General features: G+C 35.2%; 1 protein-coding gene across 3 annotated transcripts; it reads left to right on the forward strand.

The window, feature by feature from the left end:
* The first annotated feature begins 588 nt into the window (after positions 1 to 588).
* On the forward strand, positions 589 to 14,930 carry LOC116306329 (galanin receptor 2b-like). 3 transcript variants are annotated; one of them, XM_031716365.2, is made up of 3 exons: positions 589 to 690; positions 6,759 to 6,808; positions 10,902 to 14,930. In XM_031716365.2, the coding sequence occupies exon 3, from the start codon at positions 11,221 to 11,223 to the stop codon at positions 12,262 to 12,264; it is 1,044 nt and encodes a 347-aa protein (XP_031572225.2). In that variant the 5' UTR covers positions 589 to 690; positions 6,759 to 6,808; positions 10,902 to 11,220; the 3' UTR covers positions 12,265 to 14,930. The 3 variants fall into 3 exon arrangements, with proteins under 3 accessions (XP_031572225.2, XP_088885674.1, XP_088885675.1); XM_089029548.1 differs by lacking the exon at positions 589 to 690 and adding an exon at positions 2,235 to 2,512; XM_089029549.1 differs by lacking the exons at positions 589 to 690; positions 6,759 to 6,808 and adding an exon at positions 2,235 to 2,512.
* The last annotated feature ends 821 nt before the right edge of the window (positions 14,931 to 15,751 follow it).

Here is a 15,751-nt window from a genome sequence, read left to right on the forward strand (position 1 = left end):
AAACTCGATTTGTTTTATGTATGGATTCACAAGCTGTCATGTCTCACTCACTTTAACTAATGTTACTATTAATAGATTCGTGATGTCATATGATATCAGAAAAACTATCCAATCAAATGCTAGCATCTGAATATTAGGATTATCACGTGGTATAGGAAGGATATATCACAAATATTACCCAAAATAAAATAGTCAATAATAAATAAATAACAAGATAAATGTTCAAGAAGTCTAATATCATTTTTTACTTGTGAGACGAGAAGACAGTGAACATGTCAGAATGGTTCATTATTACATTACATCAATAATGACCATGCACAGCTGCTTCCAAATGGTTTCAAAACACCTAATTTTGTTATTTCTAGACTGCACGTTTACGAATTCAATTTTTTTATGACCATTCTGCAAACCACTTATTATTACCAACAGCTTGTCTGAAGCTGACCATAATAATGAGCAGACTTATTATTACTTTTTGTGTAAGTGCGTCGCCATAGCATTTACGGGTTTTTCTATTCCATATAAAACTAATATGCATTTACGTATACATTTAACTCACACGTTTCAGAATCATTTATTGATCAGTACCACCGAATATTTGAGTTCATTTTGGAATCTTTTCTTCCTTGGGGGATTGTGAGCTGCAAGGAACGAAGAGGCAAAAGAGAAAAGCAAGAAAAATAAACTGAGGTGAGACATTCGAAATATTGAAAAATTTGTTAGTGCTTATCTCATCGCAAAACAAGGACTACTTTTAGTATATTCTACATGTAAAAGTCAGTCAACCGCACACCAGTACAGCAGGTGCGTGGAGCCGGTTTTTTTTTTTTTTTTCCCCATCACAGTTATGAACATGTATTTTCCTAATTAAACTTCATTTCGTCGTCAAGCTCTTTCTATAGTTCCTTTCCACTTGACATAATTTAACGGCTCGCGTTAATGCATAAACTCGAGCACAAAAAAAGTACTTTTACTAAGCTGAATAATCTGTATATTTGGCTATATAATATTCATAATGGACTTCAAGGACTTTCAGTAGTTTTCTTTCAGCTTAACATAATTTTTTGCTTGCGTCAACTTAAGTACTCCATGAAAAGATATTTCACTGAGTTAAGTCATTTATTTATATACATATTTACTAGAAATACTATTTTTATATTTTTTGAATACTTCCTTCCTGAACTGACACAACTTTTTTTCGCCGTCAATTTTCATACTCGAGAAAAAAATCTATTAAAAGGGCAGGAAGTTTACATCAAAAAAACCAAACTATGATGACATATTGACTGCTATAAAAATTGCCTCAAACCAGAATTAAAAATTATATTTGTGGCTGATATTTTCCATATCCTTAATAATCACCATCTTCCCCCTCATATTGAGTTTTGACTTTTCAAAATACAGAAAATTAACACACAGCGATTTAGTCATTTTTGACATTCAAACCATAAGTATTTATGTATTGTTAGTGCAGTTTTCGTATGACTGTGAAAAAGTCACGGCACGAGCCCGGCTATGACACGGCCAGGGATACGCCAGACCAATCACATTACATGATAATTTACTCTCCATCCAATCAAATACCCGGAACACGGCATAAACACGGCGCGGACACGGTCACGCCAAGGTCACGGCAATGCAAGACCAATCACATTGCGCGTGAAAAAATCAGTCAATTAAAATTAAGAATCACGGTCACGGCACGTCACGCTTACGGCACTGAGCTTTTCACAGTCATACGAAAACTGCTCTAGTTATTTCAAAGCAAGAGAAAAGCTAAATGTCGTTGATACACATCACCTTTAGTCTACTTGTGTTGAATGACTGGTCAGCGGTAGTTATGTGTGCAGTTGATAAACTAAACTACGCCAGGAAAATATCATCTGCAGCTGAGATATATTTAGATGTGTGCTACTTCCGTTATGGTGAATAGATTAAGAAACCAATTAAGTGACGTTTTTACTGGAGCAGTAGAACGATGGTTTCCGTTCTGACCTCCATATATCATTACTTAAAAGCCTGAATGAATGATTCGTTAATCGTTGGTTAGAGAAAGCTTTGATGTGCTAAACAACATAAATTACGTCTTTTCCTGAGCTAAATGAAAATCCGATCAATCTTATTGAGTAGAATCACTGAATAAAAAATGTTGATAATAAGGTATTGTCATTGTATTCATTGATTGTGACGAGATGAGACATCAAGCGTAGAGCCGATCTCTTGTTTTTTTTCCCCTTTTGTTTCGTGTAAAAACGTGATACGATATTCCAAAAACACTCACATCCCCCATATACGTCAGTCAGGGGGTGAGCTATCTATCACATTTACTTGGTTCTATCATCAAACGTTACACCATCACCGAATCGTTATTATCTTCTTAACGAGGTTTTAGTTTCAAGCAGTTTACTAGAATCTCTGTCGATTGAATGTGCTTCAAGTGGAACTTGGTAGAAAACGTTCACCTAGTCTGTGATCTTGAAAGAGTATAAAGAACCACAGAAAGAATACATGGGTAAATATTCTTGATATGTTATAGAAAGGTTTTTGCTAATGTTACTTGTTAAGTTAAAGGCACCACTATATACTGTTCGCAAGAAAAAACCACCAACTTTTGACTCAAGTTCTTGAAAAACAAGTTCAAATCAGTTTATTCTATCTATCGACCTAAAATACACCAGTGAATCTCTTGTGATCCGCGGCATACCCAAAAAAGATTTGAAATATATATGTGTGTGTGTGTGTGTGTGTGTAGGATATATTATTTGAGTTCGATGCAGGAATTATTATAATATCGTGTAGATATTAACAATAGTATATCGATATTGCAACACGCGTCGCAAAGAACCCTTAAAATACATAGCCCATGACGAAATTAGAAACTTTTAATGCCAAATAATTTGTTTGTAAACATTATCTATTTTTCTATCAAATTTCGTTCCATAGTCATTAGTTCTTAATTCAAACCGATTAGGAAAAGTCGATGCTTATTGGTCCGAAAGCAACGGAACAAATTGAATAGGAGATTCAGTTTATTGCGTTAGCTGAGCGATTATCATTCGTCCCCCAGGCAAGATGAATCAGTTGATGATAAGCGGACTCTTCTAAAATAATCACCTTGGACATCAAGGAACCTTACAATCAACATTTACAATGTTTTAGTATTAAACCAATGACTTTGTTTTGGGGATTAACTGCCAATTCACCGATAAAGCTTAGTTTTCGTTTCGTCTTTTCATTCAGACATGGATTACAAACCTCCTAGACAAGATCTCTGAGTTCAGTATTATTTCATTATTCCATAATTGAATGATTCATTTGCAATGGTCGTCGGGATGAAAATATTTGTTTTCGGCAAAGCCCGTTGATTTTCGTCTCTTTTCTATTTGCATTGATGTCTGAACCAATACCTATAAACGTATTGCTAAAAATAAGATGATTCAAGACGCAAACTCTCTATGAACTCCTACGTCTTTTGCTAAGTTCAGCGGCTTAGCTAAAGGGCGTTACGTTCACGGGCATTGTTCGTGCGCAGCCTTACTGCGCATAAGTATAGTAAGCGCGCGCATATTTAATGCCCATGATTTTTTTTTCTGCATCTCTTTAATGTTTTTGATTTTTTTAAAGCGTTTCTTTGATCCTTTAGGTTACTCTATAGCGCGCGTTTTTTCCTCAATGAATACCATATTTCCTCAGCGTTTAGCCAAAAATCGAGTTCGGTGACCTCATATTTTTGATGAAGAATATGTTGGGGTATCACAGAAAAAGTCTGATTGCAACTTCATTTCCCCGCGAACGTCCTTAACGTGTCATCATATTCATTCTCCCATAGCTTTTGGTGATGATGCAAAGAAAATCTGTCGCTCTTTCATTTAGTACGTGACAACTAGCAATTTTTTAATTTAAAGTGCGTTATTTTATTATCTTCTGATTGGATCTTGACATACAGTAATCCCCGGAAGATTCTTATCTTTACAATCTTACTCGCAGAAATGCATTGGCTTTGAATTTTCATTTACAGTAGTTAGTATAGAATGTAGTTTTCGATGCCTGCGTGAGCGTGTGGATACTAGTGTGATAGTATATAGGGATGTGGTTGCATTTAAAAGTATTAGAAGGCATTGTCTTATAATGGAAGATAGTAATAAGGCGTATTCATCAACACACTCCTATTATTGCTAAGGGTTTTCAAGTAGTAGACTATTCTATCTAACGCTTCTTATTTCTTATTTGGCAGAATAGTTTTTAATCGGAGCAAGAACGTATTAGAGCTTAGTAGATAGAAAAAAGTCGGTAAAACCAATGTAACTTGAACGTAAGCGATAGGCGTGCTTTTTGTGTGTGTTGGCTTACAAATTGAATATAAAGAAGACGCGCATGCGTATGTTATGGCAGTGCTGAGTTTGTTTAATGAGCTATTTTTTTGGAATTTACGTTAATAAATATACGGGCTAAAAACTTTTTTTTTTAAACTAAATACTTCCTTATCAAAACTACATGGTTTAAGTTATTTGTTTCTTTCTTCCTTCCTCTATTCTCTTCACTGTATTCTCTAATTACTTTCTTTGTTTTCGTTTATCTTATTCCCCTTAATGGCTTTCTTGTCTTTTTCGGATTTTTACGAGAAAGATATAAAAGAAGAAAAGAAAAATTAAAGGTATAAAGAGGAAAAGACAAGAAATAAAAAAGAAAAGGGGTAAAAATCAAACCGAGGTAAAGACTACCGAGGATTAGACGGTACCGCGTTTGACCATCCCACACGAACCTAGTCCATCATGCATTTCGGTATTCCAGGTATCGTAATAGATGTTCTGGGACCAACACAGACAGACGTGACACCGAGCTCGATGAATTCATATTCTCTACAAAAGTGTTCCGTAAATAATAATGCCTATTTGTAGCTGAAACTCAAGTTAGGGATAAGTTACTCAGCTTTGGATACTGCAGACGGCATTTGTACATTCGTTTACGAGGCCAAGCAAGGTACTGTGTTTTTTTTTCCATTTTCATTTCCTTATTTTCACCCAGCTGTGCCTGAATTCGATACTTCAGGTTGGCATTTTTTCCCTAATATATTCGATTTTCCTGCGTAATTATCATTCGTATATCTATCATATTTGCCGGGTTATTTACTTTCATAGCACGAAAGCCTAGGAAAATAATAGAAAAACTGCGGCATTTTTAAGGATTAAAAAAAAAAAAAAAAGCATTCGTATGGTTGTATGGAATCGGCATTATGAACACGCTTATCTTTTCACACTGAAGCATTGATTTTTTTGATTATTTTTAACGAGTTTTCGACGTCTTACTGCTGTAAGTCACTCCAATTTTCTATTTTTCATTACACCGGTTGAACAGCTTTTCCTCACCTTTTCATGTCGCGCTAACTAAAGTGGTAAAGCAAAGTTAATTTCAGATGTCATCCTCGAATATTGATGTCCTTAAGGCACTATTTGTATCGACATTAAATGTTAACTCGTGTCGTATTCATTAATATATTTGTTCTCTTATATATAGTTATCTAGATATTATTGGTTTATGCACGTAATTCAGTTTCACGACTAAGTGTAAAATTTCAGTAAACGTTAAGGTATAACTTATCTATTTAGTTATCCATATAATAAGAATATAATAAAGTTATAAAATTATAATGAAGAAGTAAATACTATTCCACTTACCTTTTTATTACCCATTCAGTTTCTTCTCACAGAAGGTCTTATGTGAAGGTCTTTTCTTTGGGCTAAAAGTTTATAAGGTTTTATAAGTTTAGAAGGTCTTATGATATTATAATATTATTCCTACTAAATGATAAAAAAATTTTTTGTTGCTATTTTTAATTTTAGCATTAAAAAAAGTAATTGGTTTTAGTTTTCAATGGTTTTGGCACAATGTGTCAAGTACCTGCAACTTCTACAAATTAAGTATTTTCGAGTAGGATTTATTTTTCTATATTTCTCTGAAGTGTGCTGCAAGTCGAGCGGCTTTTCTGTCATAAATCTCGGCACATGTTACCCAGTCATTTAAATGCATTTAGACATCAATGAAATGGACAATTAATCCTGACTGCAATTATCCCAGGCCTAATTAAAAAAATACATCTGTTTGTTTTCGCTTTTCTTTTCTAAAACCTTTTAATATAAGTATTGAGGAGGATTAGAAGAGGAGGACACTGCTGAGATCATAAGGAAAATTAACCTGTCTGATTTTCTTAGATCTTTTTTCGGCGGTGCAGTCGGGAAAGTTTACTTTGAACGTATCGTCAAAATCTTTATGCCAACTAATTTATTTATAAGCTTTCACCAAAAATAAAACAGCTACAAATGATAATATTAATATATGATACTAGGTGTGCAAAAACAAAATGAAATGAATAATAATAATAATATGAAAGTGTTGGTGAGGGTGTCACAACAAAGTGTACCCTTTCAAAATGATAGTAATACAAAGAGAATACTATCAGATTATTAGTAATAATCTATTACTTATTTATATTTATATAACCTTTTTTGAATGTACATAAGAAAAGCATTCAGTCCTTGAAGCTAACTTTTAACGTAGCGTAAAAACCTTATATCTACTAATATTGAATATTAGTAATAATCTATTACTTATTTCTATATTTTCTCTAAATAATATGTACTGTGTACAAAATCACTTCTGGTCAGTGAGTGAGTCTCACTTTGAACGTACCGTAAGAGCCTCATACCTTCTAATAATGATTATTAGTAATAATTTTTTATGTATCCTTTCTTCTTCTCAAGGAAAGTAAGATCGTGTAATATCGAAAGGGGAAAAGCGTAATACATACAAGGTAAGCAGTAGAAAATATTATTGTTCATAGCTGCACTGTCATGTTCCATATTATTTTTCACTGTCACATTTTGAGCTAGTGTCGAATCTATCATCCAAGAATAGAAATATATATATATATATATATATATTTTTTTTTTCTATAAAAAAGGCCTTGAGTCGTTTTGAGATAATTCATTACTGTAGGCATTCGAGTTGAGGTTAAAAACAAATTAAAATTTATTAGGAAGTAAAATAATAGTCAAAGCGAAAAGCTATAAAAAATTTAAAAACAACTTTCGCCTTCTTTTGTTGGATGTACACCCGGTGGGTTACCCCCCCCCCCCCTCCCCTCCCCTCCTCTTATTTAGCTTTTCTTTGTCTTTTTCAGTCTCTTGGTTTGTCATACACTCAACGAGCATTTTGTATTTATTCATGAAGCTCTTTTCATTCTAAAAGAAATTCTTAATTTCATCCTATTTTTTTTACACTTCAAGAAATATAAGTACTGTAAACCAAATCTTTTGTTAAACAACCGGCACCTTTATGATGTGTTGTGATGCCGGGAAGTGTATGAGAGTGTTGGCGGTACTTTATCATTCTCTACAAGATCCAGGTAGAGCTCTGAGAGTTCATGATGACGATCATTGATAATATGGAAAAAAAATCATGACAGGACTCTCGGTATAATCACGTTAGACGAAACTCTTGGAACTAGACTCCGACTACTCATTCATATTACTTGAAGTCCTTGTGTTTAATTATAGCTTTGATTCAAACCACCCTTGAAACGCTATAACTGACTAAAGAGATTTTGTTATGGCCGTCGCTTGACAGGCCGGCATGAACGACATTTTCTAACATTCTTTCACAAAGATTTTACCCATAGTTCAATGCAAACTGAAACAAAGCCCAGGGGCCTTTGCGCCATTATGGAAATACAGTCTTTATAGCCAGTCTGCCGAATTTGCTATTTAATATTCCGATTCACAAGACACTTTTTCCTTCTAGAAACAGCTGTAAAGAGGCCCTAAAAAAGATATAATGAAATAAGACAAGAGTCGACTGAATCTCTAAAGAATATTTGTTTCACTGTCATTGAGCCTGTGGGGGGGGGGGGGGGGGGGGGGGGGGGGAGTAGTTAGAAGGAGTGTTTTCTTTAGCATTTCTTGTTCAAGTGTAGTGTAAATCAATTTATCCATTCATTTTCAAGCAGTTATTGTAATCTCACTTAAAATCATTTCATGTTACTACGTGTTTAATGGTCAAGGCCTCATTATTATTCCATCCTCACTCTCTCGATGTCTATAGCTTCATGGTCCATTACCGCATGTCAGTATAACGATACAAAACTGCTTGATATCTTAAAACAAGAAAATCTATTGCTGAAAACTACAGCAATATCTTTTTAATCTTCCTGAGTAATTTGTCTCAAAGGAAAGGTAGTGCCCAAGTATCTTGAACCTATTAAGAAAATGTTGTCGGTCTCCTTTGAGTTTCTGAATGCTATATATACGTATATATACATTGGCACGCACGGTCGGTCTCCTTTATGCCAATATATCTATATGCTGCTATATGTAGTACATTTTAAAACACTCTCAAATGTAAAAGGTATATTTGTGGAGTCGATGTAACATGTATTATGTTTAAGTCACTGAAGAGTTTTGCTCTTTGTCTGTCTCATATGTATCCGGTGAAAAGATGGGAACAATAAGAGATCCGACAGGACAATGGAATATTGAAAAACTAGAAAAGAAAAGTACACTTTAATTCGCTGTACCGTTTAAAACGTCAATTAGAATAACGACTGTTATCGTTTACGTCACGAGGATGTTTAAGTGATTGTACTTTGAGTGGGGTAAAATGTACACCGCATACTAAGTGACAGTAAGGAGAGCTGCAAGGGAGATATATATATATATATATAGCTTTCAGATATTCTAGTATCTGTCTACTTCCAAATATACGTACATCATGTATAAGAATATCGAGTGACAAAAAGCATAACTGAAAGTCAACAATATACTGAAAGGTTAGTGAAAGATTTTAAAGTGAGGATTCAGTGTAATTTGATTTTTTAAAGATCACCAAAATTGTTCGACTTACCTTTGAGAGGGTAACTTGGCTGAGAGGAGAATAAACTCACACACACAAAATAAAACAGTCCTTAATAAAGATGTCGGAGTTACGTTTCTATAAGCTTATTTTTCTTAGAAAAAAATTCCGAACTCCAGGCTGAATAATTTTTTTTTTTTTTTTAAAGTCCAAGCACAACAACACCTTACTAAGTCGAAAACAGTCCTTGTTTGACGACGGTAACAGTTATTTGTTAAAATAGACAGTGTTTAAACAGTTTAGAACAGTTGATTTGTATGGAGGGAGGAAGAAAAACCCGGACAAAACCCTTGAAGAAAAGAAAAGCACCAACGAGCAACTCTACTAACATAAGAGGCACCAAATCCGCGGGTCTTGAGGCCTAGTCGCATTTGTTGAGAGACAAGTGCTCTCACCGCTACGCCACCCGTGCTTTCCCCCCAAAAAAGTTGGTCAGTCTTAGGAATAAAAGGGGCCTTCAAAGGTGCCTAACCCTAACTCAATGTTTGTTTTGTTTTGTAACGCGAAGACTACAAACGGAGTTGGGAAAAAATAATGGATGGTAGACATGACGGCTTGCACAGGTCACGTGACCCTACTTCACTTAAAAAGAGCAGCTGTGTATAAAAGAGCAGCAGAAATGAAAAGAACACCTCGCCATTAGTAAGGGGCGAAGTTTCAGCTTATAACAAGCAAAACAGGAAAAAATGGCATTAAAAACAAATTAAAATTAATTGTTGTATAAGTATTTGTATGGGGAAATGCGGTGACTGTCAAGAGCTTAGCAGCCAAAACACTTTTCATACAAATACTTATAAAATATTCGATTTTTTTTTGTCTAATGACATTTCTCTTATATTCACAATTTTAAGGTGAAACTTCGCCTTCGTACTAATATCGAGTTCATTTCGACACAGCTGCTCGTTTTAAAGCGCAATGTCACGTGACCTTCAAAAGAAAAGGAAGAAAATGACAAGCGGAGAAAGAAGAAAACTATGATTCAAAATAGATGTTAATGATACTTGAAAAGGCTTAGCGATAAAAGAACTACTTAGCAACACCCTTAAAGCACTCCTTAAATCCTAGCCTACAAACATAACTAAGAGACAACTAGAAAAATGCGGCGTAAAAAGAAATATTCAAGGCGCGTTTAATAAATTTCAAATTCCCAAGAAAGATTCTATTTGTATTTTTAGATGAGCAAATATGCCAAAATTTTTATAATGTTAAATTTTCTTTCAATGTAATATTCATGTCTTCACTTTCTTGAGATCGGGAAAAAATACCTCCTTAATGACTTGCAAAATTTTTTGCTCGGCTTAATGATATTATTGACATGTTCTACTCCGCAAATTAATATTATAATATAGTTTATTCATGGCAAAATTATCCGAAATTCGACCCTTCTGTTCATCGTGCATAACGTCATATCGTGGCGTTATCTTTAAAGTAAATGCAGTATGAAAGGAAAACGTGTCATTTTGTCAGAGAGACATTTGCTTCAACCAAAGCTGTCGCTTTCAATAATGGTCTATAGATATTGCAAAGTTAATCAAAGGTTTTTGTTTGTTCAAGTTCAGGAAGAATCAAGGAGTCAACTTACGTCATTATTTATCTTCTTTATATTTGTTTTGGATTTGATCGCCCCGGGCTTACTTAACGAATTGCGGCTCACTTTTCGGTTAAGAATAATTGTACTATCACAGCCATCTCACACTAATTATACCTTTTTCTCGGGTACTTTGATAATTTGTTTATTTTACTTGACAGTTCTACCTTATTTTATTCATGCATCGTAAACTTTACCTGAATAGGTCTGTCATAACCTTTATGTACGTCATAAACATACGCCTCCCTATATATTCCCTATATATACTTCTTTCTCACATTTAGTTTATTCTATTTTCATAGCATCATCATTCTCAGGACATATATTCTTTGTGATCCTACATTTGACCAATCTACTTAGAAATGGTGAACCAAATCGTAAAAAAAGTGTTACTTCTAATCTTTTTCAGATCCTGTGATCTTCAAGGGCAAGACTCGAGTCCAATTTCAGTTTGTCTTGCAACAGGGTGCAATCAACGATCATAGAGCGTCCGCCATTCATTTAGCACAGTCTATTCAGATCGACAGCAGGTTGATCAAAGCATCTTCTTCTGCTCCATCTCTTTTAGTATCATCTTATTTAACCAAAGGGAACTGTTTGGTGAATAATAATCGTTACTGGAGAGTGTCATAGAGAACAAAGTGGTCAAAGAACGGCTAGTTGGCCAAAAAGATCCTTTCTTCTCTTCTTTCAACTAACGTCTTTTAAGAAGAAGGATTTCTTTAACAATGCTTGTTAACGATAGTACTGTAAATAACACATGGAACTCCACTTCCACTTCTCAGGTTCACAGTACAAATAACGGCACAGCATCACTGGTCATCTTATCTATCATCATTGGTTTAGGAATCATTGGAAACTCTTTCGTTGTCATGGTTGTTAGCATGATTCCCGCCATGAGAACAACAACCAATTTTCTTCTGTTGAACGTTGCGGTTGCAGATATTGTTACTCTTCTTCTGACTGCCATTCACGTGGCTTTGAGAAGTGTGGTGGTTGCTTCAAACTTCATGTGTAAGGTTATCGCTCCTAATACACTATCAAACGTGGCTCTTCTAGCTACCGGCCTTACCCTCACTGTGCTTTCCGTGGAAAGATATAATGCGCTTGTCAAGCCAATGAGAGTCTCTCGCAGACTAACCACTGATAATGTACTGTACGTCATCATCGTTATATGGGTGGTATCCATGGCGATGGCGTTGCCAATGTTAATCTACATTAAGTATGACCCTCAGTCTCCTCAGATGTGTACGCCTGGTCAGAACTTAAACGACCTTCTTATTTCTGTTGGTTGTATTGTATTCAGCATGACAATCATTCCCTTTCTCGTCATTGCTTTCTCTTATTCGCAAATAATATCAGGATTATATTTTAGTAATACGATTTGGAATTCCAATAACCCTGGAACCCTTCCAGAAGATTTAGTGGCCAAAAGAAAACTAGTCAAGCTGCTGGTTACGGTGACCGTTATATTCTTTATTGCGTTTGTACCTTACGGTGTTCTGCAGATCTTAAATTTCAGTCTTCACGAGAAGATCAGCAAACAGCAACTACAAAACCTGAAGAAGTTGACTGTTGTTATCAAATATTTGATGCCATTGCACTCATCTATTAATCCATTACTTTATACATTACAAAGCCAAAACTACCGCAATGGATTTGTGGTCGTTGCAAGAAAGATATTTTGTAAGGGAGGTGGTAGAGTCGATCACAGAGAAGAACGAAGTTGTCCAAAGGCTTCTTCATTTAGGAATCAAGTCTCCGTGGTATAGACAGTGTGAGATATAATACGCTTAATGGATTCATCCGAGCCCATTATGGCAAAATGATATTGAAGTCGAGACTTAAATATCTGCCATCTTGCGCGAGGAGGAATCCTATAAGTATTTTATTATGAATATATTTCCTTTCAATAAAAAGAACACTATAGTGTCATACAATGTGTCATTATTTTGCGATATTGGTTGCTGCCCAATATCGCAAAATAATGGATCGCCACGTGACTAAAATACGGAGATGTGATTGGAGGATTATTTGTAAGGTATAACAAATATTATAGAAAGAAAGATACTTTACTTTTTTATGATAATTATAGCCTAGACAAACGGGCGAGCTACTCAATATGAACTCGTTCCGTTAACTTTTTAATTCCCCTACGTAAAAAAAAAAAAAAAAAAAAAAACAAAACCGCAACGCTTTAGTAAGGTTATACAAAAACTGACATCATCACTTCAGAAATCACTTTATTTATATATTTATTATATTTATATTTGGCATTTGTTTCATATAGTCAAAAGATGCTTGCAAAATCTGCATGCACTTCTTTCAAATTCAATAAACAAGATGCATTATGGGGTAGCTTGAGTGGTTTAGAACCATATAAGGTATGATGAACAAAATAACTCTTTCCCCAAGCTCGGCCACGATGCAAAATGTCAGAAAAAGTGAAAATGGGCAAGTTAATTTGATGAAAACGATTCTGCTGTATTCAATAGCAGAAGGAAGCACAAAGCTGTCAAGAATGACATATTTTTCTGCGTAGTGTATGTGACGTCAAAGGAGCTCAATATAGAGGACAAGACAAAAGAATCCCATTCTCCTGAGAATTGGAAACCTATTCAGTGTTATGTCCTCAGAACTGAGCTGCATTCCTTAGTACTGTAAGGAGTCTATTTCAGAAGATTTGTCATTCCCATGAGCCGATAGTTTCTTTGTCTAGCGCTAGCTTACAAATGTGCATTCATACATATTTATAATTTATATAGATCTCATAAAAATGACACGTTTTCTGGGGAAAAAAGATGTAAAAAACTCTAGATAGGTATATTCGTTATAAGAGAACTAATACTTCAATATAATGCAATATAATGGAGAGCCTTTCTACGACACAGCCATTGTCCCCAGAAATTACTTTATAACACTATTATTATAACACTATTATTATTATATAATTATTATTATGACGCCACGGAACAAAATGGTGAAGAACAATAAGAATTTGTACAACTTTTACTCTGCAGCTAAGTTGATAGCTGTGATATGTGTTGTTTTAAATATTTTGTAAACTGGTGTTTATAATTTCATCTTTGTAAGTTCTATCAAATACAATTTTAGGCTCAGTTTCTAAGTATTGTTTCTGTTTCATCGCCATCCTACGACCATGATTCAAGAGGGCCCAACGACCTGGTTGCTAAAATTATGCTCAAACCATTCAAAATCGGGGGAAAAAACATTGTAATTAATTACACAATAGACGCCTTTCCAAAAATTGCTGGGAAAAAAACATCCGTTCCACCGAACAATGTCAGCCAGAGAAATGATCCTTAGTTTAAACACAAAAGATTTTTTTCATGTGACATCAAGGTGATACAAGGCAATAGACCCTAACCCTAATGTCGTTTCATACCTAAACTACCACAATCCTTTTCGAATTCTATTTTATATTCAAATGTTAAAGGTCCTTTGAAAATACCAAGACGATGATTTAAATTAGCATAACAAAAAAGCTACCGAAAGAGATTCTGGAAGCGTAGGTGTGAAAAGTCAGAGTCAGGATTGAGGTCTATTGCTCCATGACATATATGTAAAAAATAATAGACATTAAAGCTAACCGAAGGTGAAAATATAATTGAAGTCAAAAATCAATGGTGCAGACGTCTGGAGCTTTGGCCAGTTGTCGCCATGACTAAAGGCGCGAATCCAAGGAGCCGTTTTCTCTGCAACTTGTCTCGCAACGGATTTGCGAAACAAGTTGCATGGATTAAAATGATCGTTGAGAAAAGTAGAATTCGTTTCTACTTTTGGCAAAGACTACGCCTCCGTTGCACCGTGCGTAAACCTTGCACTCTTGCAACTTGTGTCGAACGTTGTTGCGAGACAAGCTGCAAAGAAAATTGATCCATGTAATCTTAATTTATATCTAGAGGTGTGTCTGAATATTAGAAAAACGCCTTTTAGATATCGTATAGTCTTATTTAACTTCTTTCGAGACATTTGACGTCTTTTGAAAAAAAAAATTAAGTAAAATAAACTATAAAACATTAAAAAGTTCAGTTTGTCTTTATATTTACTTTATTATTAATAATTAGAGAGCATGCTGCAAATTTCGTATGACCGTGACGTTACCGTGTCTGAACATTCTGAACATAAAGATGAACAGTGATTTCACGTACTGTGATTGGTTCAAAGAATGCCGTCTATCTGTACCGTGACCGTGACGTTACCGTGTCTGAACATTTTAATTGGATGAACAGTGATCTCACGTACTATGATTGGTTCAGAGAATGTCGTCTATCTGTACCGTGACCGTGACGTTACCGTGTCTGAACATTTTAATTGGATGAACAGTGATTACACGTACTATGATTGGTTCAGAGAATGTCGTCTATCTGTACCGTGACGTTACCCTGTCTGAACATTTTAATTGGATGAACAGTGATTACACGTACTATGATTGGTTCAGAGAATGTCGTCTATCTGTACCGTGACCGTGACGTTACCGTGTCTGAACATTTTAATTGGATGAACAGTGATTACACGTACTATGATTGGTTCAGAGAATGTCGTCTATCTGTACCGTGACCGTGACGTTACCGTGTCTGAACATTTTAATTGGATGAACAGTAATTACACATACTATGATTGGTTCAGAGAATGTCGTCTATCTGTACCGTGACGTTACTGTGTCTGAAAATTCTGAATTGGATGAACAGTAATCTCACGCACTGTGATTGGTTCAAAGGTGGCCTTCTGTATAGACCGTGACCGTGACGGTACAGTGTCTGAACATCCCGATTGGATGAACAGTATTCTTACACCGACAATCAGTACCTTGACGGTGCTGTGTCGCGTGCCGTTACACAGTCATGCGATCGGTTCTAATGGTTAAAATGCGCGCCGTATACCGCCATTAAGATTGATTTGAATAAAAACGTTTTAAGCAAAAAAAATCTGCCTCACCTTATTGATAGTTGGTCTCCTTTATTCATCCATTCCAATGCTTCGGATCATCATATGATTCACTACCATGCATAGATAACGCTTGGGATACATAGACTACCAAGAAATGCCACCCTACCAACGATGCTTCCCCTCTACCTCTCCTTACCGCATTTGATCAATAATGATTATCCAGCTGATCTGAAATAGTGACTTAGAAATGAAGTCGACGTCACTACAAAACTCAGTTGTCATAAAGACTGCGAAAGGGGACCAACAAAAACACACATGCCCGTCATTGAAATAAAAATTTAAAACGTA

This window comes from Actinia tenebrosa, unplaced genomic scaffold (assembly GCF_029948245.1).
Source record: "Actinia tenebrosa isolate PJP-AT-01 unplaced genomic scaffold, QUT_ActTen_1.0 PGA_scaffold14__42_contigs__length_11649687, whole genome shotgun sequence".
Classification (NCBI taxonomy): domain Eukaryota; kingdom Metazoa; phylum Cnidaria; class Anthozoa; order Actiniaria; family Actiniidae; genus Actinia; species Actinia tenebrosa.

Coding starts and splice junctions, on each gene's coding strand:
- LOC116306329 (XM_031716365.2), top strand. CDS start 11,221: ATGCTTGTTAACGATAGTACTGTAAATAACACATGGAACTCCACTTCC.